We start from the raw sequence: 25000 nt of genomic DNA, 5'->3' as shown, positions 1-25000 counted from the left end.
CCGTGGAGCCCCCACTATAAAGGGGGGCACTCTGTGCGCCCGATTCGGGGCACTCTGTGCGCCAGGCCCATGGCTGGGCCTGATGGGACACACAGATAAGTCAGGTGTGGCTCCTGCCCCCCGGGTTCCATGAGCTGCAGGGGTAGAGATGAGTGACAGAAGCAGAGAATGGCATTACAGAGCGATGGGGCAGCACTGAGGAGGTAAAGCCCAGCGGCTTTTTGGAGGAGGTGTCCTCTGGATTGGGCATATCCTGCTGAAACGGGGTGAAGAGGGAAAGGGGGCTACTGCCCAGGGGGGAGGGGGCTCAGGAAGAGCCAGCCCCCCATGGCACGCCTCTGTGTCACCCCCAGGCTCCCCACACACCCCTCCAAGAAGAGGAAGCACTCCGAATCACCTCCCAACACCCTCAATGCCCAGATGCTGAATGGAATGATCAAACAGGAGCCTGGGACAGCAACGACCCTGCCCCCACACCCAGCTCGAGCCCCAACCCCACCCTGGCCTCCCCAGGGCCCCCTCTCACCCGGCTCCGGCTCCTTGCCCCTCAGCATTGCCCGGGTCCAGACACCACCTTGGCACCCGCCAGGGGCACCCTCACCAGGTATGTGCCTGGCCTGCTGGAGCTCACAGCGAGCCAGCTCCCCTTGAGGTGGGGGCGTGGGGCCCAGGGCCCACGTGGCTGCTTCCTCCCTCCAGGTCTCCTGCAGGACAATGATAGCCTCAGTGGCTCCTACCTGGACCCCAACTACCAGTCCATCAAGTGGCAACCACATCAGCAGAACAAGTGGGCCACGCTGTACGACGCGAACTACAAGGAGTTGTGAGTGCCCCGCCCCACCCCTGCCACCACATCCGGGGACGTCCCTGGTGTCGGGGTCCCAGAGCAGGGCCTGGGAGCACACTGGGCACCACGTGGGCCCCGGTTACAGGAGAGCAGCAGGCTCGGGTCAAAACTAGGACAGGCCCTCGGGGTTCCCGACTTGTGGGCCTGCCCCAGGCCTCCTTAAGGAGGTGGTGCCTGTCAGGGAGGGGCCAGTGGGAGCCTAGGCAGGGAGAAGTGGGTGGCTCCTCCTCCCCCACTCCTTCGGCATTCCAGGAAGGTAGCAGGAAGCTGTGTTGGCAGGGCCCTTCCAGCAGCCCCCTCCCTGGAAGGGAGGGACGAGGGGGTGGGGGAGGACAGGGCTGTCCGGGCATTCCTAGCTCTCCCTCAGCACCCACCCATGTGGATTCAGCCTCCTGGGACCAGGCCAGGAGCACTGTGGGACCACTCCCCTCACTCCTGCAGAAGTCCGGTGGGCGTGGGAGGGTGGCTCACCGACTCCCTTTGGGCATTGCCAGGCCTGGGTGGGCTGGCTGAGAACGGCGTCCTGGAGTTGGGCGCCCCAGGCTGTGCGGCTGAAGCCCTTAGCCAGAAGCCCTCGGGGCTGGGGGGGATCCAGCTGCTGTCGTGGCTGAAGGATCCCTTGAGGCCCTGTGAGGATGGGGGGAGAGGTCTTCAAGGATCCCACCCTTGTGACCTGGGGAGGACTCCCCCCCCACTCTTATTACCATGCTTTCCAGGCCAGCCCTGCCATCTCAGGCCCCAAGGCCAGGAAGCTGGCAGCTGAGGCTCCCAGTGTGGCCCATGTATTTCCTGGGTGTTCCCCTGGGGCAGGCAGGTGGTTGGAGCTCCAGGCCTTTCTGTAGATGTTAGCCAGGCCCCCAAGCCTTTTCCCCCAAGTGTGGAATCATTCTCTGCCCATCTTCCTCCAGGCAGGCCCTGGGCACTGGGGGCACTGCTTTGTGCCTGGGGACCTGGGTGAGAATGAGCCAACAGTTGCCCCCTGTCCCACCGCCCGGAGGTCCCCCAAAGGATCCATACTTGGAATCCTTGCTCAGCCACAGATGGGTAAAGGGAGGCTGCGTCTACGCTGCCCAGAGTGCCCCTCTCCCCACCTGGGCAGATGGAGGAGTCAGAATGAGGACTTTGGGGGCTTGAGCAAGCCAGCAGGCCGGGGCTGGGCCAGTCCCGAGCCGGCGCCTGGTTCCACCGTTTCCATGGCAACCAGCTGTCAGGCCAGTGAAGCTCTGCAGATGCACCCCCTCTCACCCCATCTCCTGTGAGGGAGGGGCTTCGGGCAGCCTTCTGGGAAGGAGCCAAGGGTGAGGAGGGGCCGTCAAGCCCCCTCCTCAGGAGTTCACTCCCCTCTGGTGGGCCTCAGGGGTCTTGCCCTTCCTCCCCCCATCACCAGGGTGGGCTGGGCCCAGCCACATAGAGGAAGGAATATTGGCTGAAGAGTTGGCAGACCTGAGCTCAAATCCTTCCGGGGACTCAGTTTTCATTTCTGAGAAGTGGGGGGCAGCCCCGTGAGTGGTCTGAGGATTGGGGGGTGGCGGTGGGGACTGGGTAGGAAATCGCTTTGCAATGCAGGCATGGGGGAGGGACGTCCCAGGCCTGGCTTTGGTGGGGGGGCCTCTGGTGAGTACCCTCGCCTGCCCCCAGGCCCATGCTCACCTACCGCGTGGACGCTGACAAGGGCTTCAACTTCTCGGTGGGCGACGACGCGTTCGTGTGCCAGAAGAAGAACCACTTCCAGGTCACCGTATACATTGGCATGCTGGGCGAGCCCAAGTACGTCAAGACGCCTGAGGGCCTCAAGCCCCTCGACTGCTTCTACCTGAAACTGCACGGAGTGAAGGCAGGTTTGGGGGCTCAGCCAGGAGGGGAGGGGAGCCAGGAATGCTTGGGGACCTGAACGACCCCAAGGCAAAGTGAGTGTACCTACACCCCAACCGTCAGCCTCCTCAGCCCCCTTCTCAGCTGTGCTTCCTGATTCCTTCTCTGCCCGGTGACCCCAAATCTATACCCCCAGCCCAGACCCTTCTCCTGACCCCTATGTCGGCTTAGATCCCAGCCCCAAATGAGCTCCCTGTCAGCCTGCCCCTCCGTCGGGGCCCCCCACTCAGGGAGTAGGGCTCCAGGGTGCTGGTCACCCAAGCCATCCATCCAGGGGCCCACTTGCCCCCACCTCATCATCATGCACCAGGCCTGGCCCACCTCCTCTCTCTTCTCTCCTCTGCCTCTCCCTGGCCCCGACCACACCCCCACTTCGTCTAAGTGACCACAGCAGCTTCCACGGGGGCCACCAGCTCACGCTCCCCCTGAGACACCAGCGGGCACGACACTTGCCATTCTTCCAGAGCTCCTGGTGCCCTCCAGCAAAGCCTTGACTTCCGAGCTTAGCCCACGAGCCCTTCCCTCCAGCCCTGCCTCTCGTTGTGCCCCAGACGGGTTATGCCCATTCACAGGCCCCGCTTTCCCGAGGCAGCTCCCCTCCTCTGGGACACCCTGAGAACGCCCCTTCCATCCCTCCTCCCCTGGCCTTCCCATTCACTCTGCTACAGTCCTCGGCCCTTGGGGACACCTGCCCTGAGGTTCCTCCCCTGGGGCCCCTCTAGCCCCAGCCTCGGAGTGGCTGATTTGGAGCCTGCGAGCTCCCTGGGGGCATGGCTGCGTGGGTGTCCTCCATTGCCTTGCCGGGAGCTGGAGCCTGGTGCCTTGGCGTGGCTCAGCCGCTGCTCATGGAGGGGCCGCGGGGACGGGGGTGGGGGCCGCGTGTCCGTGCAATGCGTGAGTGGGTGCATGTGGAGCTGGGAGAGCCATGTGACTGTCTGTGCCCTCACTGAGGGGAGGGCCTCGCCTCCAGTTCCCGGGGAGCTCGGGCTGGGCCAGGCCCGGGCTGAGCGGCTAAAGGGTGGCAGAACCAGGCGGGGTCCCCGGCCCTCATGGGCCACCGGCCTCTGCTTCTCCCCCAGCTGGAGGCCCTGAACCAGTCCATCAACATCGAGCAGTCACAGTCGGACCGGAGCAAGCGGCCCTTTAACCCTGTCACGTGAGTGTCAACCCTGCGGGTGGGGGTCCCCGGGTGGGCTGGCCCTGGAGCTGGCTTGGGAGCTGAGGCGGCCAGGCAGGCACCCACGATATCTGCCTCCCGCGCATTCCCGACTGGGCGCCTGGCTCTAGGAAGCCCCCCTCCCTGCGTCCTGAGTCCCCTGCCGCTCCTCTGCAGGGTCAATCTGCCCCCTGAGCAGGTCACGAAGGTGACTGTGGGCCGTCTGCACTTCAGCGAGACCACTGCCAACAACATGCGCAAGAAGGGCAAACCCAACCCTGACCAGAGGTGAGCAGGCTGCACCCCGGCCCTGGCGGGCCCTCCATCTCTAAGGAGGAGGGGCAGGAAGACACCACCTGCTGTCGCAGTGTCCCACACACTGACCCATTTTACAGAAGGGAGACCTGAGCCTCCCAGCTAAGGCTAATGGAGTTAAGGATGAGAGAGCAGAAGCCTGGCTTCTGGATGAGCAGCTCCCGGTGTCCTCGATGTGGGCCCTGGGGAGTTTCTGCCCCCTGGTGGAGACTCAGCTTCCTCCTCTGTAGGATGAGGTGTTAATGCCCTCTCCCCGCTGGGGTGCTGGGAGCCCGGGCACTGTACAGCAGACATGGGACGGGGAGAAGGGGGTGGGCGGGCAGGGGCAGTTGGAGCAGGACCCAGTGCCTCTAAACCCCTGTGTGCCACAGGTACTTCATGCTGGTGGTGGCCCTCCAGGCCCACGCCCAGAACCAGAACTACACGCTGGCTGCTCAAATCTCAGAGCGCATCATCGTGAGGGTGAGGGCTACCTCCTTCCAAGGGATCAAGAGTCCTCCCCAGAGCTGGGAGCGGTAGCGCCCAGGAAAAACACTGGGGTCCTGGGCAGTCAGGAGCTAGAGTGCTGATCCTGCTAGGCCCTAGCTGGGTGGCTTCGGGCAAGTTCCCACCCACCCGCTGAGCCACAGTGTCTCCTTCACAAGGGTGGAGGTGGACAAGGCCCGGGTAGCCTTCTGAGATCCCAGGAGTGACTGAAAGGTGCCACAGTGGGAGGGGCAGTTTAAGTTGGGCGTGGTAGGGTGAGGAACCCTGCCTGGAGCTGGAGGGGTAGCTGCAGGGTTTCCCCTTTGCCCAGGGCACTGCAGGTCCCCCGTGCCCTGGGACTGACCCAAACCCCCGCCCACTTGTGCTAGGCCTCCAACCCAGGCCAGTTTGAGAGTGACAGCGACGTGCTGTGGCAGCGGGCGCAGGTGCCCGACACTGTCTTCCATCATGGCCGTGTGGGCATCAACACGGACCGGCCCGACGAGGCGCTGGTAGTGCACGGCAACGTCAAGGTCATGGGCTCGCTCATGCACCCCTCGGACCTGCGGGCCAAGGAGCACGTGCAGGAGGTGGGGGCGGGGCTGTGGGCGAGGGGCGGGGCCGGGCGGCGGGGAGAGCGGAGTTCCCGCGGGAGGGGCGGAGGGCGAGGGGGCGGGGCTCGTGGGGGCGGGGCCAGGTGGAAGGGCCGGGCGGCAGGGGAAGGAGGTGAGGGAGGCAGGCCCTAGGGTAGGGGTCTCCCCGCCACACCGCAGAGCCTGGGCGGCCGCCGTCTACACCTCCGGGGCTCACCTCGGATGGGCCCAGGAGGGAAGGGGTTCAGTCTCGGTCCTGGCTCCCGGGCAGGTGGACACCACGGAGCAGCTGAAGAGGATCTCGCGCATGCGGCTGGTGCACTACAGATACAAGCCGGAGTTTGCTGCCACAGCGGGCATCGAGGCCACGGCACCAGAGACCGGTAGGGACCAGCCTGCGCGGACTGGGGCTGGGGTCCGGGAACCCGGCAACCTCGGCCCTCAGTCACCCCGCCCCCTGTCCCAGCCCTCTGGAAACCCCACTCCCAGGCACCCCTCTCCTTGACTCCTGGAACTCCTACCCAGGGAATCCTGCCCTCTAGAAGCCCCACCCCTCAGCCCTTGGAAAATCGGGCCTCCCCGGGTGTCGGCTAGCTACCCCCTTGACACTAGAAGTCCGGGAATCCTGGTCCCGGGATCCTCGGCTTTTTAGGTGAATCCTGCTTTTATCTCTGCCCACTTCCACTGGGATCCTTCCTCCCAGGAATCCACCCTTGCCCCAGGCCAGGGAACCCCATACCTGAGCCCCGGAACTGCAACCTTCTGAACACTTGTCCGTCGGAGCTCCCTGCTCCAGGGTGCCTTGGATCCCAAATCTCTAGCCCCCAGAATTTCACCCTCCTCAAACCGGGCCCCCTCCTTACATGATGGTGCTGTGGGCGTTCTCCACCCCACTCCGCTGCCCCCCAACTCCCCAGGTGTCATCGCCCAGGAAGTGAAGGAGATCCTGCCTGAGGCCGTGAAGGACACTGGAGACTTGGTCTTTGCCAATGGGAAAACCATAGAGAACTTCTTGGTGGTGAACAAGGTCTGCAGGGTGGGAGGACTTGGAGGGCCCAAGGGCAGGGGGTGGGCCAGCTGGAGGGCATTCATCTCCCCCTTGGAGACTGGGAGCGTTGAAGTGCAGGGGGCGAGGGCAGCCCAGTCTTCTCTCATGCGTCCAGAGCCCCCTCCCCACCCCCCAGGGAAGGGGGTGAGCATCCAAGGGCCAGCTGGGGACTTGGCGACACTATTGTTGTGTGGTCTACAGCAAGACGAAGCTCACCGGGGGTCATTTTCCTCCCCTTCGAAAGGAGGTTAAAGAGTCACTGCCAAGACCCTCTCAGGTGGCTATGGCAAAGCTTAAACATGGCTTATGGTGAGGGTGAAGTCCTAGGTTTTGGCCTCGGCTGAATACTAAGGAGCCAAAGCGTGCGACCCCACGTTCATGAGATCAGAGGCTGGGCGCCTCCGAGAGACTGTTCCGAAGGGGCAGGAAGGGCCGTTCCGGCTGGACGGGTGGCCCAAGCAATGGTGCAGAGGTGGGGCAGCTGTTTGGAGGCAGGCACAGGAAGCTGGGGGAGCTAGGGCTGGCCTGGGTAGGGAGGCTTGGAGGGCCTCCCCGCGGCCGCTCCCCATAGCCCAGGGCTCCCCAGGGGCTGACGGCGCCCACCGCCCGTGGCAGGAGCGCATCTTCATGGAGAACGTGGGTGCCGTGAAGGAGCTGTGCAAGCTGACGGACAACCTGGAGACGCGCATTGACGAGCTAGAGCGCTGGAGCCACAAGCTGGCCAAGCTGCGGCGGCTGGACAGCCTCAAGTCCACGGGCAGCTCGGGCGCCTTCAGGTGGGGGCGTGGGCCAGGCGGGGGCAAGACCCCCTTCCCAGAGGCACCTCTGACCCTGGCCCTCTTGCTGCAGCCGTGCAGGGAGCCAGTTCAGCCGGGCGGGCAGTGTCCCCCACAAGAAGAGGCCCCCCAAGGTGGCCAGCAAGGTGAGGGTGGGCACGGATGGGAGAGGGGAGGCACGTTGGGCCGGGCCCTCGCTCTCCAGGCTCTCTGACTGCGAGGGCTCCTCTTTCCTCCCAGCTCTCTAGCTCTCTGGCCCCGTTTCTCCTTCCTCTCCCTCTGTCCATCCCCTCACTCCCACCGTAGGCATGAGACCTTAACACCACCCCCTCCAGCAGAGCCCACACCGAGGGACACCACGGCTCCCTAAGTCTGGGCCTTTTCTGCTTCTTCCCCTTTTCCTGTCGGTCCTCAGTCATCCTCTGTGGTCCCAGACCAGGCCTGCATCAGCCAGCGCTTCCTGCAGGGAACCATCATTGCCCTGGTGGTGGTCATGGCCTTCAGGTGACTTGTGCCCAGGGCTCCAGGCGTGGCTGGCTGGGGGGAGGTGAGCTGCCCTTGGGCCCAGGCCTGGAGGAGGAGGAAGTTGGGGCTGGGAGATGAGACCTGGCTGAGGTCTCAGGGAAGGAAGCGGGCTGCCTCCTTCTGTCCCATGCCCCGAGGGCGGGGGGAGACCGTGGAGAGGCATCATTCATTCGCAAGCCCAGCCCCTGGAGCCGAGGTCCACAGACCCTGCCCTAGAGAGAGGGCGGGGACCGTGGTGGCAGCTCTAACAGTGGCCCTTTTTTGTGGCTCCCAGCGTGGTGTCCATGTCCACACTATACGTGCTGAGCCTGCGCACCGAGGAGGACCTGGTAGAAACTGATGGGTATGTCACTGGAGGCCTGGCTGCCGGCCAGGCTGCCAGGACAGGTGGGGCTTTGGTGGGCAGCCCAGGGGCAGCGGAGCTGTGGAAGCTGTTTCCTCTGAAGGGGACCGCGCCTCAGGCTCTCAGCCCGCCCGGGCTTGCAGGGCCGGGTGGGAAGGTCTCCCTGGAGGAGGGGCAGCATTTTCGCGGTCCCTGCTGAAGCCAATGTTTCTACTCAGTGCTCCTTGAGGTAGCTGGGCCTCTGCGAGTCAGGGGGCATCTGAGGGGCCCAGGTTGGAAGGGGGAGTTGGCAGGGAAGGAGGGCCAGGGTGGGACCCTGGGCTCTGTCTGCCCACTGTCACCTCAGCTCCGAGGCTATCTCTGACCGTGTCTTTTCTCTCTCCTCCCCTGCACCTGTCCCCCCCGTCCTTTTCCTCTCTGCCGCCCCTTAGCTCTTATGCCGTGTCCACTTCCTGTCTTCTGGCCCTGCTCCGGCCCCAGCACCCTGGGGGGAGTGAGGCCATGTGCCCATGGTACGTGTCTGGACCAAGCCCCCTCCCTCCTACCTCTGGCTCCTGCCATCCAGCTCCCTGCCTGTTTTCTGCCATTCCTGTCCACCTCCTCCTGTCCCTTCTGTCTCTCCTGTCCACTTCTCTGGGACTCCCAGGCCTCCCTGCTCAGGCTCTGGCAGTCCCTCTGAGCTCAGCTCGCCCCTCCCCAGCAGGTCCAGCCAGAGCTTCGGGACCACCCAGCTCCGACAGTCCCCCGGGACCACTGGGCTGCCAGGCACACTGCCCTCCTTGCTGCTGGGTGCGTGCTGGGGGGTCTGGGGGGTGGGGGTGGGGGAAGGGAGCGGTGTTGTGGGCGGGGACTCAGCTGCCCGCCTGTAGCTCATACAGCCTCCGGCTTCCTCAGTTGCCACTGGCCCGACCAGCTCGGCCCCAGGTCCGGTCATCCCCACCTTGGACTTGTGCTCTAGCCGCCCTTGCCCAGTCGTCTGCTGCTCCTCGCCCACCCCCAGCCCTATCGCTGCCCCGAGTCTTGGCCCCAGCTTTAACCCTGGCCACGGGCTCAGCCCCAGTCCCAGCCCGTCCACCAACCGCTCAGGTATGGCTATCCCGGGTCCAGGGTTTGGGTTGAGGGGGTTTTATGTGAGTCCCGAGAAAGGCCCCGAAGTCTCATTGGGGGGAGGGTATCCTGGAGCCCAGAATGGGGCTCTGGAGAGATTGGTGGGTCTCCCCGAGGGGACGAAAAGACAGAGGGGCGTCACCCAGAGTCTGCTGAAGTGTTAGAGAAAGCAGGACAGGAGACAGCCAGTTCCCTCTGCTCAGCCTATCCCTCATTCTTTCCACAGGCCCCAGCCAGATGGCCCTGCTGCCAGTCACCAACATCAGAGCCAAGTCCTGGAGCCTGTCAGCCAATGGTATTGGCCACTCCAAGCATCCAAAGAGCTCCGAGCCTCTGGCCAGCCCTGCGGTCCCCTTCCCTGGAGGGCAAGGCAAAGCCAAGAACAGCCCCAGCCTTGGTCTCCATGGCCGGACCCGCCGAGGGGCCCCCCAGCCTGGCCTGAGCCCCGTTCAGCCCACTCAGGCCCGGGGCCAGCCAGGTACTTGCCCTACCTGCCCCCTCATCTTCTCAGCTCAGCCAGCGAGGCTCCCTGGCCAGGGCACCACTCAGCCCAGGCTCCGGAAGGCCTGGCGCAGGGCTGTCCGTCGGCAGCCATTCGCTGGGCGTTGTGCAGTCTCAGCCATGAGGCTGGGGGCCATATGTAGCTCGCCTCATTCAGTGCTCACACATCCCAGCAAGGAAGGGCTCATCCCCACGGTTCAGATGGGGAAACGGAGCCAGGTCGTGTGGCCGGGCAGCCGCAGAGCTGGAATCCCACCCCACGTCGGCCTGATGCCAGGGCCGCGGAGGTTGCGGAGGAGGCCAGGGGCCTTCTGGGCTTCAGCCGGGTGGCTCTGCTCTAGGTACTGGGCCTCCTTATCAGCTTTCATTTGATGGGTTTTGTGGCTTAAAGAAAAAAAAAAAAAAAGCTTAGGAACGGTGACTCGCTGAGGTTGAGGTTCAGAGTGATGGGGAAACCCCAGAGGCTCCTGCTCTGTGGCCGGCTCTGTGCAGGGTGTGGGGGTGATGAAGACAGGCACGCCCTGACCCCGAAATGCTCAGAGACCTGAGAACACAGTAGTGTAGTAGCGTGACGGGGCTCTGAGGGGATGGGTAGGCAGCCTGGTGACTGGGGAGGGCACTTCGTCCAGGCTGAGGTGGGGAGGTGATCAGGAAGGCCTCCCTGGAGGAGGTGACATTGGAGCTGAGTCTCTGAAGGACCACAGGAGTTTGCCCAGAAGAGAGACGAGAAGGGTACCTTCTATCTTGTCTGTATCTAGGTATCTGTCCGTGACCCCAGGGGCATGCTGGGTCCTGTGGGGGGTCCTCGCGTGCCTGGGTTGTGCATCACAGAGCTGAAAACGTGCCAGGTCGAGCAGATGTTCTGTGGCCCCAGCTTCCCCTTCCTAGTTGGTGGGGAGGAGGAGCGGTTCAGGCGCAGCCAGCCCGTAGATGACCAAGAAAGCCTTGTCTCCCCCACCCGCCATGTCACACTTCAGTCCCACCCCCACCCAGCCAGCCAGTCTGTGGTGGGTTTATCCACAGAAGGCCACAGGCCCTCACGAGTGGGGTGCTGGTAGGTGTTTACCAGTTGGCTCTTGGGGGAAAAAAGCCCTGATTTGTGGTGACTGCTCCCACTGTGGCTGACTTCAAGCTACCAACTTGATGCCGCTGAACTGAATGTGTTGGAGATGTGTGCAGTCAGGAAAAAGGACTGCGAGCAGGCTCCTATAAGCCCCTGGCAAAGGATATTGAAGACCTGTCCCTGCTCCTGGTGTTCAGGTTCTGTCAAGGAGGCAGACCTCAGGCTCACGGGAAGCGGCTCTGCGTAGTGTCGCGGGGGAAGAGGGTGGTGGAAAGAATAACCTGAAACTAACTTATACTAAGGTGTGAGTGACTGAATGCGAGCCTAGCAAGGAACAGCTTGGCTGCTGCTGATTTGTATCCTGCCTTGTCACCCTCCTCCCTGCCCCCACAGCCTCTCTCCTTGCAGACCCAGTGCCCTCCCTGACCTCCATCCAGGTGCTGGAGACTTCAATGCCCATCACTTCCCAGTACTGCGCTCCAGGGCATGCCTGCAGGTGGGCCTGGCTCCCTCCCTTCACCCCAAGGACAGAGTCCCTCAGGTGCCCAGATGCCGTCCCCCTGCACCCCCCCAAGGTGGGGCAGCCCCTTTCCACGGGCTTCAGTACCGGTCTGGGGCTGGGGTGTGCAGGCAAGGGGCCTCAGCAGGGAGCCCTGGTCCAAGGAGCCGTGTTTGCCCCTGCAGGCCTGGAAACTTCACCTACCACATCCCTGTCAGCAGCAGCACGCCGCTGCACCTCAGCCTGACTCTGCAGATGAAGTGAGTGCCGGCACGGGGCAGTGGAGACGCGGCAGTCCGCGGCAACTCGGGGAAGGGGTCTGAGGAGGGACGCTGAGTGGCTTCATCCCTTGCTCTGTGCTTGACTGGCTGTGTGACCCTGGCGGTCTCGGGGCTTCAGCTCCTGATCTAGAAATGGCTGTTGCTTCACGGGTGTGAAGACCACGTGGGATGGTAGATGGGAAGGGGCTGTCTAGGGCCTGACCAGGAGGCATCATTTCCGGGCTGTGTGAGGACTCGTGGCTTGTTTTCAGCGGGGCAGGGGAGGTGGTGTGGAGGGCTGGCTGGGGCGGGCTGGGGTTGAGGAACTCGGAACCCCACTTCCCCACTAACTGGGCCTTCCCCCAGCTCTTCGTCTCCCGTGTCTGTGGCGCTGTGCAGCCTGATGTCAAAGGACGAGCCGTGTGAGGAGGGGGGCTTCCCACAGAGCCTGCACACCTACCAGGACACCCAGGTAGGAGGCGACTGGGAAGCTGGGGGCCAGTGAGGCCCCAGAGCTTCATCTTCCCTGGCACAACTGGGCCCCCAAACAGGTGAAAAGAAGGAGCCGGGAGTCAGAGTGAAGGCATCTCCACAAGGGACCCTTAAGGCCTGGGCCTCTGGGCTCACTGCGGAACATCTCCCGGCCCTGTCCTTGCTCTGCCCCATCGCCAGCCCTGCCCTGCCAAGAGCCTCTGGCAAGGAAACAGTTCCACCAGGACTAACCTGGAATGAACGCAGTGGTGGGGATGAGGAGGGTATTCTAGAGATCCTTGGCAGGGAGAGCTAACCTCGTCTGTGCTCAGGGTCAGAACAGCCACCCCGAGAGTCATGTTTAATGAAGACGAAACCTGCGGCATGATTTGGGGTCAGCTGGACAAAGAAAAGAGGACACTGTCCCAGGAGCAGAACAGCACGTGCAGAGGTTTGGAGGCCAGGGAATGTGTGGCCTTCTGGCAGAGCTGGACACGTCGCAAAAGGCTAGGAGTTGGGGAACAGGAAGGAGCCTGGTCCTCAAGCTCAGGCTGGGCAGTGGCATGCTTCAGTCCTCCGCTTTGGAAGATCTCTCAGCCCACCTTGTAGAGGCCTACCTCCTGCTCTGAGAACCAAATGACCATGACCCTTTCCTTGTCCAGCTCCTCACTGGCCACGTGACCCCCATGTGACCCAAGTTGTGACTCTCCGCACAAGTAAAGGGAATTTCTTCTCACCAATTCATGTTTATTCAACAAAAATGTATTGGGGTTCCTCTGTCCCAGGCCCTGTGCTGGGCCCATCTGTGGGGAGATGGGGGTGCGGGGGGCAGGCGGGCGAGGAGTGGGGGTGGACCCAGGCCTTGCCTTGGAAGAATGCACTCCCTAGCCGGGAAGATGTGCAGAAAGTCACTTGAGTGGGTGAGAGCCTCGAAAGAGGCGCAGGCAGAGGAGAGCGCACCCGCGCGTAGAGGGAGAGCCCAGCCAGCCGCTCTCAGGATGCGGAGCTCAGGCCCGGGGCCACATATGGGGAGGCCACGCCAAAGCCTCAGCCGGGACATGGGCAAGCTGTCTGAAGGCGGGCCTCAGGCTCCCATGCAAGGGAGAGAGCATGACAGCGCGGGGGCCTGTGTGTCAATCCCTGCTCTGCCACACGGTGCCGTGTGATTCAAGCAATAGCTCAGCTTCCTCATCGATAAGCAGCATCACCTTACTGGGTTGGGGTGAGGATGGGGTTCATGAAATACTCTGACGTGCCCGGAGCATAACGGGGAGGGAAGGCAGCAAGGGACAAGGCAGGGACCAGGGGAGGGCAGCTTTGGACTTGCGTGAGCCTGGCTCCGAGTCTGCGTAAAGGGTGCCACTGCTCCCCAAAGCAGAACGTGCTGCCTCCCTTTCTCTTCCCAGCTCTGACTTTAGCCTCCCTAACACTTGCCCTGGAGCCCAGGGCTCCTGGCTGGGATAGGGCCAGGGGGCTGTCTTCACCCCTCCCTCTCCCCTTTCTCCAGGGCACTTCCCACCAGTGGCCAGTAACAATCCTGTCTTTCCGAGAATTCACCTACCACTTCCGGGTGGCCCTGCTGGTGAGTACAGGCACCCCATCTGTCCCCAGAGGCCCGGGCACCTGCATCTCAAGTGTGGGGCTTGGGGAAAGGATGTGGGGGTTCCCAGAGCACATGGCAAGACCTGGGGCGCAATGCTGGGTGATGTGGCCGGGGGGGGGACTGCTTCCTGTCCTGCACCCCGAGCCATCTCACCCGTTCCTGCTGCCCTCCCCCGCAAGGGTCAGGCCAACTGCAGCACGGAGGCCCCGGTCCGGCCGGCCACGGACTACTACTTCCATTTCTACCGCCTGTGTGACTGAGCGGCCTTCCCGGAGGCGGCACCACACCCGGGCCGGGGCCCCGCGCCCCTTCCACACTGGACGCCATGGCGTTACACTGGAGCCCGCCGCCCGCCAGCTCTCTGCCGCTCGCTGGTGCTCCCTCGGAGAGACTGAATCGGGCTTGGCCCTCCCCACAACTGGGGAAACTCGTCGGAGTCCTCACACTGGAGTTGCTGTTCCTGCTGGTCGCCCCTCACACACCACAGGGGGAGCCCGAGAGACCCCCTGGGGCCAGGACCGGACCACGTCGTATCTGTCCAGATATGGTGGTTGGAGGGCTGGCTGCAGGGGCCCTGGAGGCAAGGGTAAGCCTGTGACCGTCCAGAGCCTATCCTCCCACTCTCCCCTTGAGACTGCGAGCCACCCCTCTTCTGGAGTGGGGACTTGGCTGGAGCCCTAAAAGACTTGGCTGGATCCATGAGTCAGCGGAGAGCATACAGCCCTCACCCTGGAAGCTGCTCCCTGGGGGGTGGCGAGGTAGTGGACTTTTTGGGGTTTGACTGTTACGCTGGACTTGGGACTTTGAAGCTTTAAGTGTGGCCCAGGAGGTGTCTTCTCCCGGGGAGCACTGGCTCCCAAGAGCTCCCAGGGCAGCTGAAGCCAGCTCTGGAGAGGTTGCAAAGACTGACCATGTGCCTTATGTATACTTAGTGCCTGGCTGAACCAGTGGGGGGGCCAGGGGGCCAGGTCACCCTTGGGCCCTTGAACCTGGAGTATCCTGGAAGTTCCCTGCGAGCTCCCCCAGCTGGGTGTTGTGGCCCCATGGCCTGGGCTTCTGGGAGCTTCCAGAGCTTGCAGTGGTATCAGTGACCTATCATTCTCTCTGAGCAGAGGAGCAGGAATCCCTGTAAGGCAGCAGGCTGGTCTTGGCTGGTGCGTGGAGACAGATAGCTTTTGCTGTTATTAATGAAGTAATTACTAAAATGCACTTAAGCCAGGGCACGAGTGGAAGGATGGAGATGGAAAGGCCAGAGAGGTGCAGAGCCCTGGGGAAACACAAAGACAGGGCCCTCGCTCTGATCCACCCCAGGGAGGCTTGAGACACCCATCTCACTCCCAACCACTAAGACTCTGGCTTCTCCCTCCTCTCTTGTCTGCTGGCAACCTTGTCTCCCCAAATCAAGGGCTCCCATGTCGGGCTCGGCAGCAGATTCCATCTCCGCCCTCTCCTCCCGGACGTGGAGCAATGGGCTTGCGTTACCGAAGAAGTCTTAACTCAAGTGCCAATGTTAAAGTAACCGGTCTTGGTGGGAGCCTGGAGTGTTCTGAGGCCACATCCAGGCTCAAAGGAGTGTGGAAATCATTTAGCCACGGCTACACAGGTTCAATGAGGGGAACAGGAATTGCCATCCCTGCCCTGTGGTGTTCTGCCACCTCTCTGGGAACCAGGCCTTACCCCTCTCATTCTCAGCTTTGAATGGGAGGCCTTTCTGTGGGGAGCTGCAATCTCGAAGAAGCCTGTGAAGTGCGGGCCCCCTTCTGCCGTGGGTCTCAAAGCACTTATCCTCAGGGGAGCTGGGGGAGAGGGACACCCCGCCTCCTAGCTCCCTCCTCAGTGTGGCTCCCCTCCCTCATTCTAACATAGGAATTACGTGGCTGCCCACACCACGCAGGGAGCCAGGGAGCCAGGCCTTCCGCAGGACTACTCTGTTCTCTCTCCACTGTCCCCCTCGGCGGGGAACCCTCCCTAAATGCCTTAAAACTGCTGAGCCCCACCCTTTGCAATAGGATTCTGGGGCTTCCTCAGTGAGGGTGCCTGTCGTTGGACTGTGGTCCCTCAGTCCTTAACTGGAAAGTGACCCTCCATTGCCCCCTGGAGCCCTTCCAGACACAGCGTAGCCCCAATCTGGTAGCAGCCGGCTGTTTCCATGCCTGAGGAGGGGTCCTCAGTGCAAGGATTGGGGCCAAGCTGGGGCTCCAAGCTGCTTGGGGGGGTGGGTGGGGGGTCAACCTTGGACCAAAGTTGCCTTAAGCCCATGAAGGTAAAAGGGCTTCAGGGGAGGGGAGTGGGTCACCTGCTGGAGGCTGACAGCTGCCTGCCTGGCACTGGTAAGTGGGGGTCTTGGCTCCATTCCCTACATGGGGTCCAGCAGCCATCCCTCCCTTCCCTTTGGCATTTATTCCTGGAGCCACTGGGCTAATCTCCCCCAAGCTTCAAGCTGTACATAGGGCCTCTTAATGCACAAATTCCTCTGCCCATATTGTGCCCCCCCCAAAAGCCTGCATGTGCATAGAGCGCCCCTCCCTCCCAGTTAACCCCCAGTTCCTGTTCCTGAGTGCTGACTCGTATTTATCATGTACCAACTCTGACTCTGGAGTGGGCAGAGGGAAGCAGCCCTGGGCCTGCTTGCTTCCTGTCCCTGTTCTTTCCTTCTGAAGTAAATATACATATATAAATAAATGTAAAAACATGGCTTTGTATCTGACCTTGCCTCCCCATCTCTTCTTGAGACTGTTGTGGTAGAAGATGGAGTTGCCTGTGGGGCTAAGACCAACTGGAGTTCTGGGGTTCCTGAGCCAGATGAATGCCTTGTATCCCATTATCCTTCTTAGCTTCATGCTAGGCTTGGGAACAGGACTCAGCAGCTCCCTCCCCTGGCCACATCCCATGGACCTACTGCTGCCCCCCCCCCCCCGCCCTCCCCCCGGGTAAAGGAGCCACCCTAGGATAAACAACCTCTGGGCACAAGCTGAGCCTTGTGAAGGTCCCCAGCACACAGAAGGGTGCCTACATTTAGAGGATGGGATTGGCCCAGGGCAGACTTGACTGGTGCGGGTTCTCAGACAAGTCTGCTCTAAAAACAACAGAAGAGGATAGGCCTGGCCCCTTCCTATCCACAGAGCTTTAAATTCCAAGGACAGACACCCCTCCCATACCCTCCTCACCCCTCACACATAGAGAAAGCAGGGTTTCCCAGCAGGAGGAACCATCTGAAAGGCAGAAGAAAGATGGGAAGGGGTGGGACCGGGCAAGTCACATGGGTCCCGGTGCCACCCCCCCACCGCTCCACCCCTGCGGAATGGGTGCCAGACAGACGGTCACACATCTGCCTTTATTGGGAGCAGCAGGTGGGACATTTCCAGCAACAGTAAAAAAATTAATTTACAAAAGCAGGAATTCAGTGAAGCTCCTGGTTGGAACCTGAAAGAGGAGAGGGGGTATCAAAATGAGACCGATGACCCTTCTTTCCACCTCCTTTTCTCACTGGACCCTGTGCTCCTGGGGCAAGGGCTGATGGGCACACTACTCTGAAGCTGAGCCACCAAAGCCGATTCTCAGTGACCTGTTCAGTGGATTATCTGCAGCAAGGGTTTTGGGGTTTTTTTTTAATCACTTAGTCAAGATTTATTTTACTCACTGAAAACATTCAAACTAACCACAATGGTACTCCTAGATTCTGACCCCCTTCTAATCCATTCCCAAGCAGCCTCGCCAGGTCAATGGTGTATGATGTGTAAGGATGCAAATGTCTAACATGGGAAGACTGTGCGCACAGCCCTATGAAGTGTATCCCAAAGCCCCGGGCCGTGTGCAGAACTCAGAATGAAAATGTAGGTCTCAGATCCCCATTTGGGACAGGGAAAGAGGCACACGTGCCTGGTGTCCCTCTCCACTCTGCTGAGTCTGTCACCATTAACCGAAGTCTTCCACAGGCCTGAGGACCCTGCTGATGCAGACGTGGGAAGCTTCTGTAGTGCCCACCTTTTCGCAGCTCTTACCCTTGGGAACTCATACGTAGATGCCAACCCAGAGCAGCAGGAAGAGGACTCCAAAGCCCATGAAGAGTGAGGCCACCAAGGAGATGAGGAGCTCTTTGTAGATATCCCGAGTGTACTTGGTAGAGGTAACCTCATAACTGGCAGGGTGATTAAGGAGAAGCGAAGGGATGGACTGCCTAGGACAGGAAGCCTGGCCAGTGCAGCTCTGGGAAAAAGGTACAGGGTGAGCCTTCTAGAAGGCTTGCCTGGCTCAGTGTCGCCAGGAAGAGGGGCCTGAGAGACGACCTGGACTCTTGTTGCTTCATACCAGCCCTCAACCACCCATGGAGAAAATCTGCCCAGAGGGGTTAGGTCACTTACCCCAGGTCACACAGCTAGTGACCAGTGGAACTGGCACTAACCCTCAGATCTCCTGCCGCCTGAGCATACCCTTTTACCACTTGCCCAACTTCAGATTCCCTATCCCCAACCTCCAGTCCGGCCAGGCCTTCTGTTCACTATCCTGGAAATCTGAAGAGCAAACTGAGCTCCCCTGAACTTGGGAAATAAGGCCAGCACCTGACCTTGGACATCAACAGCTTTTCTTCAATCTCCTTACCTTCCCCCTACCCCCACACCAGAGCAAAACTGGCAGGGTGCATGTACCCAGCATGGTTTCTCCCTCGGTTTCCCACACTGCTAATTCTGGCCCACTGGCTGCTCAGTAAAAGGATACACGAAGAACCAGGCGGTAAAGAACATGCCAATTGCCAACAGCACCACGGTCAGATGGGGGAAGACAGCAGGGTTCACTGGGCTGGTATATCTGCTCATGGCCTCGAGCTCCTAAGGGAGGGCATGAGATCAGAGCTATCAAAGAATCCCGCGACTTAATCCTGAGGGGGAGTGTGAGGTCATCAAGGAGCCTCCTCCTCTAGGACTGTTAAAGGTCTGTTTCAGCCTGGGAAATACGGAAGTCCTTCAGAACCAACGTCAAGCGATTCCATTTGTAAATGATAACAATGACATCTTAAACTAAGGTGACGCTTTGCTTTTTCAGTATGAGACAAGAAGGGCAGCTGAGAGTCAGAGGCTGACACAGAAGGTGATGGATTAGCTATCGATCAGGGGTCCCTAACATTTTTTGAGACCACTGATGACTATGAAAAAAAAGTATGGACCCTGCCCAGGGTAAACCAGAAGCAAGAAAAAGTTTGCCTATAATTTTAGGAGCTTTATGGACCCATGTCTGTAGACACCAAGCTCAGAATCCTGCTGTAATTCAGAGCCTGGGCCAGGACCCAATCTCAACTTCTACATCTCTAATTTTCACGCTACGCTATTGTGAAATCTCAGGATCTACTGGCAAAAGACTTCAGTTAATAATCTGGCTCTACTGAATAATATGAATCTCAGTAAAATAGTTATAATAACACCACTCACAGAGTTGATGTGTGATTTAAGAAAGATGACGAACGTCAAAGCATCTAGCTCACTTCCTGGCATAGAGTAGTCATTCAAAAGGTGTTTGTTTCCTTCCCAAGCTTACAGGGAAGATTATGAGATAATGCTTGTGAAGGAGGGCTGTAAACGTAAAGTTCTGTACAAATGTTGACTTCTATTGTCACTCACCAGCCAACGGTCCTAAAGTCCAGAACATAACAACTCTAGAGAAATAAATTGACCCCATTGTTCTAAGAGACACTGGAATTCAATTCAGTAAACATTTATGCCCCCTCCCCCCCCCCAAAATGATAAAGACAATCGCTGCCATTTATTGGGCCTCCAATTGCAGGCCCTGTGTTTGGCACTGGGAACACAAAGATGAATAGACATCATCCCAGGGCTAGATGCACGTCAGATGGTGGTCACTAGGAGGCGTGGCAGATAACAAAGAAGACCGTGACATGTGGCAAGAGGTCTGTACAGAGGTTGTGGGAGCTCCCAGGAGACAGCGGCCAAGTGCCTGAGAGAGTTGGACGTGCTTCACCAAGAAGGTTGACATCTGCCCTGGGCTTTGTAGGATGAGTAGGAGTTCAGCAGGAGGAAGAAACTTCCAAATAGAGATAACAGCTTAATCACAGGTAGCAGGAATAAAAGCTTAAGGTATTAAAAATGCACCTCACACGCCTCACCCCTTAAAAGTCGCGAGATCAAAACCTCAGCCTAACGAGTCCAGGGCAAGGGGCTTCCCTTCCCGTCCCTCCGCCCAAGCCGGAGGACACAGGAGCCTCCCGCTGCCTGGATCTCGGGCGTCAGAGGCCTTCGCGAGAGAAACGGGGTGTGGAACGGGCCCCAAGGGGTCCTCACAGCCCTGCCCGGAACGCCCCAACCCCCTCACCATTTTGCCAGGCACAGGATCATCCGCCGCTCCGCCACCGGAATAACACGTCGGCCGCAGCAGGAGCCCCGCTCAGCGGAAGAGGAAGTGCGCCCGCGCGAGTGGCATTGTGGGATTTGTAGGCCCGTGGGTCAGGGTGTAGCTGGGGCTGGGACCTGTGAGCCCCTGATGTGGAACTGGGGCAAGCGATAGGGAAGGGTAGGGCAGAGCCGCTGAGAGGGTTCGTTCTCCCCGGCGGGACTGTTTGCCACAAGGCGAGCTGGCCGAGGGGGTCGGGCCCTGCACCGCATTTCCCAGGAGGCTGTGCGCGGCGGCGGGTCACGTGACCGGAGCGCGGGCTTTGGAAGGTGGCGGAGCGCGACCGGACCCGCGGCGGAGCTGAGGAGGGTGCGGGGCTGAGCACCGTTCTGGGCAGCACCGGACCGAGCGCTAGCCGTCGAGACCTCGCGCCCCAAAGGCCAGGTGAGACCCCATGGGAAGTGTCTTCGAGGGCGGCGGGGTCCGCCTCGCTCTGGGTGCTGTGGGGGGCCGTCTGCCGCGCGCGGGGCGAAGGCCGGAGCGCGGGCCCGCCACCTTCCGGCTGTGCGACTTGGACCGGTCGCCTAACCTCCGAGACTCTTGCTTCATTTGGGGGGGGGAGAGATAGCTTCCACTTAATGGGGCCGTTGTGTATTTTGACCAAGATCCTGGATGAGAGACATTTTGGAGACTTCACTGGTTTAGATCTCTTTCCCGCCTCCCTCTGTTGGGGGCTGTGGGAGGCTAGCCGGCCAGCAGGCACTGACCTCCCCGTAAGCCTTCTAGCAAAGCAGCCAGCCTGAGGCCGGACCCAGAGGGTCGAATGACCTCTGCGGAGGAACGGTTCCGAGCAGGAGAGCTAGAGGATGGCGGGAGGAGGGCACGGCTGAGCAGCGGTGAGAAAGGGCAGGCCTTATCTCAGCCTTGGCGTTGGCCCCCAGACTGTGAAGGTAGGTTGGGAAGCAAAGCATGGAAGATCTTGAGGACAGGTTGAGGTGTTTGGAATTAAGGGGGGGGGGGATGTAGCAGGGTCACTTACGCTTTAGAAAGAATCCTGTGAAAAGTGGGAGCAACGAAAAGGTCTAGTGTAATATTTCTTGGAGTGTTGGACACATACCACCAGTGGGCACAAGATGACTTTAAATGGCACCCAAAAAATCCTTTTTTTTTTAAAAGATTTTATTTATTTGACAGAGAGACACAGCCAGAGAGGGAACACAAGCAGGGGGAGTGGGAGAGGGAGAAGCAGGCTTCCCGTGGAGCAGGGAGCCTGATGCGGGGCTCGATCCCAGGACCCTGGGATCATGACCTGAGCCGAAGGCAGACGCTTAACGACTGAGCCACCCAGGCGCCCCCAAAAAATCCTTTTTAATGGTTACACATTTAACACATCAAAATATAACTGATACGGCACAGACATTACTGCTTAAGAGGAGTTCTCTTTTTCAAATTACCTGAGTTGTTTTTTTTTTTTAAGATTTTATTTATTTATTTGAGAGAGAGAATGAGATAGAGAGAGAGCATGAGAGGGGGAGGGTCAGAGGGAGAAGCAGACTCCCCGTTGAGCAGGGAGCCTGATGCGGGACTCGATCCCGGGACTCCAGGATCATGACCTGAGCCGAAGGCAGTCCCTTAACCAACTGAGCCACCCAGGCGCCCCGAAATTACTTGAGTTTTTAAAACAATGGTGTCCATTTAAAGAAAATATTAAGTGAATGAAAGTACAGGTTTTAGATGGAAGTGGCAAAAAATTGTGAGGGTGGTTTGGGTCTAAACGAAGTTCAGGAAACACTGCCCTAGGAAATACTTGTGAAGGGGCCTGAACCACAGAAGTGCAATGTGGGACTGAGCAACTACAGGTTGCCAGGCTTCTAGATCAGGACCTAGGGTCAGGTAGGAGCCATGGAGTTCACATTTTCAGACTTAGTGGTGGAGAGAAAATACAAAGAGAAAGACTAAGAATTCCTAGCAACCTCATGGTAGAAGTAGAAGCCAGTCTCAGTGCTGAAGGATTACTGAAGGGAGACTCGAGCAGCAGCGTGTGAGGAAGCCACATAACTCCCATTCAGATATGGTTTTTTGCTAGTCCTTCTTCAGGGCTACTGTATCAGGGTTCTCTGGAGAAGCAGTAAGATATAGGATATGGACGTATATAAGGAGATTTATTTTAAGGAATTGGCTCAGGTGACTGTAAGAGGTTGGCAAGGTTAAAAATGATCGGGCTGGCCCACAGGCTAGAAACTCATGCAGGAGGTGATGCTGCAGTCTTCAGGCAGGATTTCTTTGGGAAACCTTACTCAGTTTTTGCTGCCAAGGCCTTAAAACCAATCAGGCCCACCCATATGTTGGAGGGGAATCTCCTTTGCTTAAAGCCAACTGATGATAGATGTCACAAAATAACCTTTACAGCAACACTTGGATTAGTGTTAGAGTAAATAACTGGGTGCCTTAGCCTAGCCAAGTTGGCACATGAAACTAACCATCACAGCTGCTAAGAGGAGCCAGAGGAAGAGTTGGGGATGTTCAGTGACTGGCGTGAAGGTATACAGGAGGAATGTATGAATTGGCAAGAAGTTAGGTAACTCGTGTTTATTTTGCCACTGTGCACATTCAGCCTTGTATTATGGTTGCTTTTGTACCTGTGTCATCTTTGTTTAGACAGTATTTGCTTGTCCTTCAGGGCTTGGTTCTGTCATTATGATCCCTGGGCTCCTCAGGCCATGCACTCTCGTCCTCCCACACCAGTTGTAGCCCTTACTGCATGCGAGCCCTATTGCTGCCTTATCCACGAAACCTTAATAAGTCCCTCGACATCAGCAGGATCTTATTCCTCTTAACACCCAGGTTTTTCCCCGATATTCAGGAAGCCTTGGTATTAACTGAGTGGGCTCCCTTGCTAGACAGTAAGTTTTTTTGCAAATGGTGACCTTGTCTTGTTCTTCTTTTCATCTTCTGCGGTCCCAAATTGGCGTCCTTTTTGTTGTGCTCAGTTTGGTCAGTTGAAGACATGAAGTTGGTGACATAGCACCAGTTATAACCCTTGATCCTTTGCATGCATCCTTTAAGTTCCTCCTCTTCTTACTTTACTCCTTTCTTTTTTAGCTGTCCCTCCTCTGTGTTGCTATGGGAATTCAAGGCCTGGCCAAACTGATTGCTGATGTGGCCCCTGGTGCCATCCGGGAGAATGACATCAAGAGCTACTTTGGCCGCAAGGTGGCTATTGATGCCTCTATGAGCATTTATCAGTTCCTGATTGCTGTGCGCCAGGGTGGGGATGTGCTGCAGAATGAGGAGGGTGAGACTACCAGCCACCTGATGGGCATGTTCTACCGCACCATCCGCATGATGGAGAACGGCATCAAGCCCGTGTATGTCTTTGACGGCAAGCCACCGCAGCTCAAGTCAGGTGAGCTGGCCAAACGCAGCGAGCGGCGGGCTGAGGCCGAGAAGCAGCTGCAGCAGGCTCAGGCTGCTGGGGTCGAGGAGGAGGTAGAAAAGTTTACTAAGAGGCTGGTAAAGGTCACCAAGCAACACAGTGATGAGTGCAAGCATCTACTGAGCCTCATGGGCATCCCATACCTTGATGCGCCCAGTGAGGCTGAGGCCAGCTGTGCTGCCCTCGTGAAGGCTGGCAAAGTCTATGCCGCGGCCACTGAGGACATGGATTGCCTGACCTTTGGCAGCCCCGTGCTGATGCGCCACCTGACTGCCAGCGAGGCCAAGAAGCTGCCCATCCAGGAATTCCACCTGAGCCGGATCCTGCAGGAGCTGGGCCTGAACCAGGAGCAGTTTGTAGATCTGTGCATCCTGCTGGGCAGTGACTACTGTGAGAGCATTCGGGGCATTGGGCCCAAGCGGGCTGTGGACCTCATCCAGAAGCACAAGAGCATTGAGGAGATTGTGCGTCGGCTCGACCCCAACAAGTACCCCGTGCCAGAAAATTGGCTCCACAGGGAGGCCCAGCAGCTCTTCCTGGAGCCCGAGGTGCTTGACCCAGAGTCTGTGGAGCTGAAGTGGAGTGAGCCAAATGAAGAAGAGCTCGTCAAGTTCATGTGTGGTGAAAAGCAGTTCTCTGAGGAGCGAATCCGCAGTGGGGTCAGGCGGCTGAGCAAGAGCCGCCAAGGCAGCACCCAGGGCCGCCTGGATGATTTCTTCAAGGTGACTGGCTCGCTCTCTTCAGCTAAGCGCAAGGAGCCCGGACCCAAGGGATCTGCCAAGAAGAAGGCAAAGACTGGGACAGCAGGGAAGTTCAAAAGGGGAAAATAAATGAGTTTCCCTCCTACCTCCTTGACCCCAGAATACCTGCCTTATGGTACCCTCAAGAGCTAGCACTAGAGAAACCTCTGGGGGCGGGGAGGGGATTGCATTGCTTCTCTAGCTCTACCCTTCTCAAGTAGTGCTTTTCTCTTTTGTACTTGATCTTATGGCAGGAATGCCATAGAGCTACTTTGTTTTCTCTTTTAGCTCAGGAAAGTATGTCAGGCTCAAAACACCTCTCAGGCAATTTACGGACACTGAATCTATTTTTAAATGAAAGTGAGAGCAACAAGTTTTGAAGAGGGAGTGGGAGATAAATGGTAGAGATAGCAGACTGGACAAAAATGATTTCCTGGCTGGCCAACTGGTGGCCGATGGGAGTGGGTGGTGGAACCAGACTGCACTTCTCTCTGGCTCAGCCTTAACCCACCCTGTGAGACAGCCATCAGGAAGTCTGAGTCTTAACAGATGGGGAGAGCTGATGAGAACTAAGACAGGCAGGGAGAGCTGGAGTCCCTGGAGTTGGCAGCAAGGGTCTGATTACTGGTTATGTGTCCTGGGGTGGGCAGAAACTTGAACTTGCTATGTAACTTGAGTCTTCACATTGGTTATTTAGGGGCATAAGATGGCGAAATTCTAATGTCCTCTCTGAGGCCGTCAACTGAGTTGAGACTTTGGGATAAGATGCTATTTTCATGTGCTGTTTTTGTTTTAAAGATATGAGAAAAGCCAATAAAATTATAAAAGTAACCAGAATGTCACGTTCTCTGAGAACATTTGAAAACATCTCGAGTGTCCCCAGGCTTCAGGCAGTGTAATGTTCTTTTCACGCTGAAGAGAACATCCCAGACTTGTACCGTTACAAGAGGTTTGAGAGTGGCCACAAGATGGCGCCACCCTCCATAGAATGGCTAAAGCCGCTTTGGCAGTACTTAAGCCATTTGGAGGAGGACGCCTCGT

At 58.7% G+C, this 25000-nt stretch overlaps 3 protein-coding genes and 1 long non-coding RNA gene across 6 annotated transcripts in view; 2 read left to right on the top strand and 2 right to left on the bottom strand.

Annotated features, from left to right (window-relative positions):
• MYRF (myelin regulatory factor) overlaps window positions 1–16151 on the top strand; it is a 33297-nt gene extending 17146 nt beyond the window's left edge. Inside the window, exons 6-27 of one of the 3 annotated variants that reach the window (XM_045893544.2) lie at window positions 354–604; window positions 700–823; window positions 2486–2681; window positions 3799–3875; window positions 4053–4163; window positions 4562–4652; window positions 5045–5245; window positions 5520–5631; window positions 6166–6275; window positions 6912–7072; window positions 7146–7218; window positions 7488–7576; window positions 7872–7940; window positions 8372–8452; window positions 8644–8729; window positions 8835–9026; window positions 9274–9525; window positions 11005–11107; window positions 11296–11370; window positions 11737–11842; window positions 13349–13423; window positions 13624–16151. In XM_045893544.2, coding sequence (XP_045749500.1) covers window positions 354–604; window positions 700–823; window positions 2486–2681; window positions 3799–3875; window positions 4053–4163; window positions 4562–4652; window positions 5045–5245; window positions 5520–5631; window positions 6166–6275; window positions 6912–7072; window positions 7146–7218; window positions 7488–7576; window positions 7872–7940; window positions 8372–8452; window positions 8644–8729; window positions 8835–9026; window positions 9274–9525; window positions 11005–11107; window positions 11296–11370; window positions 11737–11842; window positions 13349–13423; window positions 13624–13704 — 2716 coding nt within the window. In that variant the 3' untranslated portion in view covers window positions 13705–16151. Of the gene's footprint in view, window positions 1–353; window positions 605–699; window positions 824–2485; window positions 2682–3798; window positions 3876–4052; window positions 4164–4561; window positions 4653–5044; window positions 5246–5519; window positions 5632–6165; window positions 6276–6911; window positions 7073–7145; window positions 7219–7487; window positions 7577–7871; window positions 7941–8371; window positions 8453–8640; window positions 8730–8834; window positions 9027–9273; window positions 9526–11004; window positions 11108–11295; window positions 11371–11736; window positions 11843–13348 lie in introns of all 3 variants that reach the window. The other 2 variants (XM_064576327.1, XM_064576326.1) reach the window with 2 other exon arrangements.
• On the bottom strand, window positions 5101–11026 carry LOC135362305 (uncharacterized). The gene is made up of 3 exons (XR_010406832.1): window positions 10285–11026; window positions 5466–9932; window positions 5101–5218 (listed from the first exon to the last, which is right to left on the bottom strand). It is a non-coding gene; the product is annotated as an uncharacterized LOC135362305 (long non-coding RNA).
• Window positions 16152–16759: 608 nt separating the features above from the next.
• Window positions 16760–19902, bottom strand: TMEM258 (transmembrane protein 258). The gene is made up of 4 exons (XM_045893542.3): window positions 19766–19902; window positions 18161–18270; window positions 17446–17582; window positions 16760–16867 (listed from the first exon to the last, which is right to left on the bottom strand). Exons 1-3 carry the CDS (start codon window positions 19766–19768, stop codon window positions 17456–17458), a joined length of 240 nt encoding a protein of 79 aa, XP_045749498.1. The 5' UTR covers window positions 19769–19902; the 3' UTR covers window positions 16760–16867; window positions 17446–17455.
• A 162-nt stretch (window positions 19903–20064) lies between these two features.
• Window positions 20065–24790, top strand: FEN1 (flap structure-specific endonuclease 1). The gene is made up of 2 exons (XM_045893541.3): window positions 20065–20227; window positions 22886–24790. Exon 2 carries the CDS (start codon window positions 22907–22909, stop codon window positions 24047–24049), a length of 1143 nt encoding a protein of 380 aa, XP_045749497.1. The 5' UTR covers window positions 20065–20227; window positions 22886–22906; the 3' UTR covers window positions 24050–24790.
• The last annotated feature ends 210 nt before the right edge of the window (window positions 24791–25000 follow it).

Source organism: Mirounga angustirostris, unplaced genomic scaffold (genome assembly GCF_029215605.1).
Source record: "Mirounga angustirostris isolate CCGP_5_RB_7025 unplaced genomic scaffold, mMirAng1.0.hap1 SCAF_13, whole genome shotgun sequence".
Classification (NCBI taxonomy): Eukaryota; Metazoa; Chordata; class Mammalia; order Carnivora; family Phocidae; genus Mirounga; species Mirounga angustirostris.
Note: the sequence above shows the minus strand (reverse complement) of the source record. Positions and strands in the feature narration are given on the sequence as shown.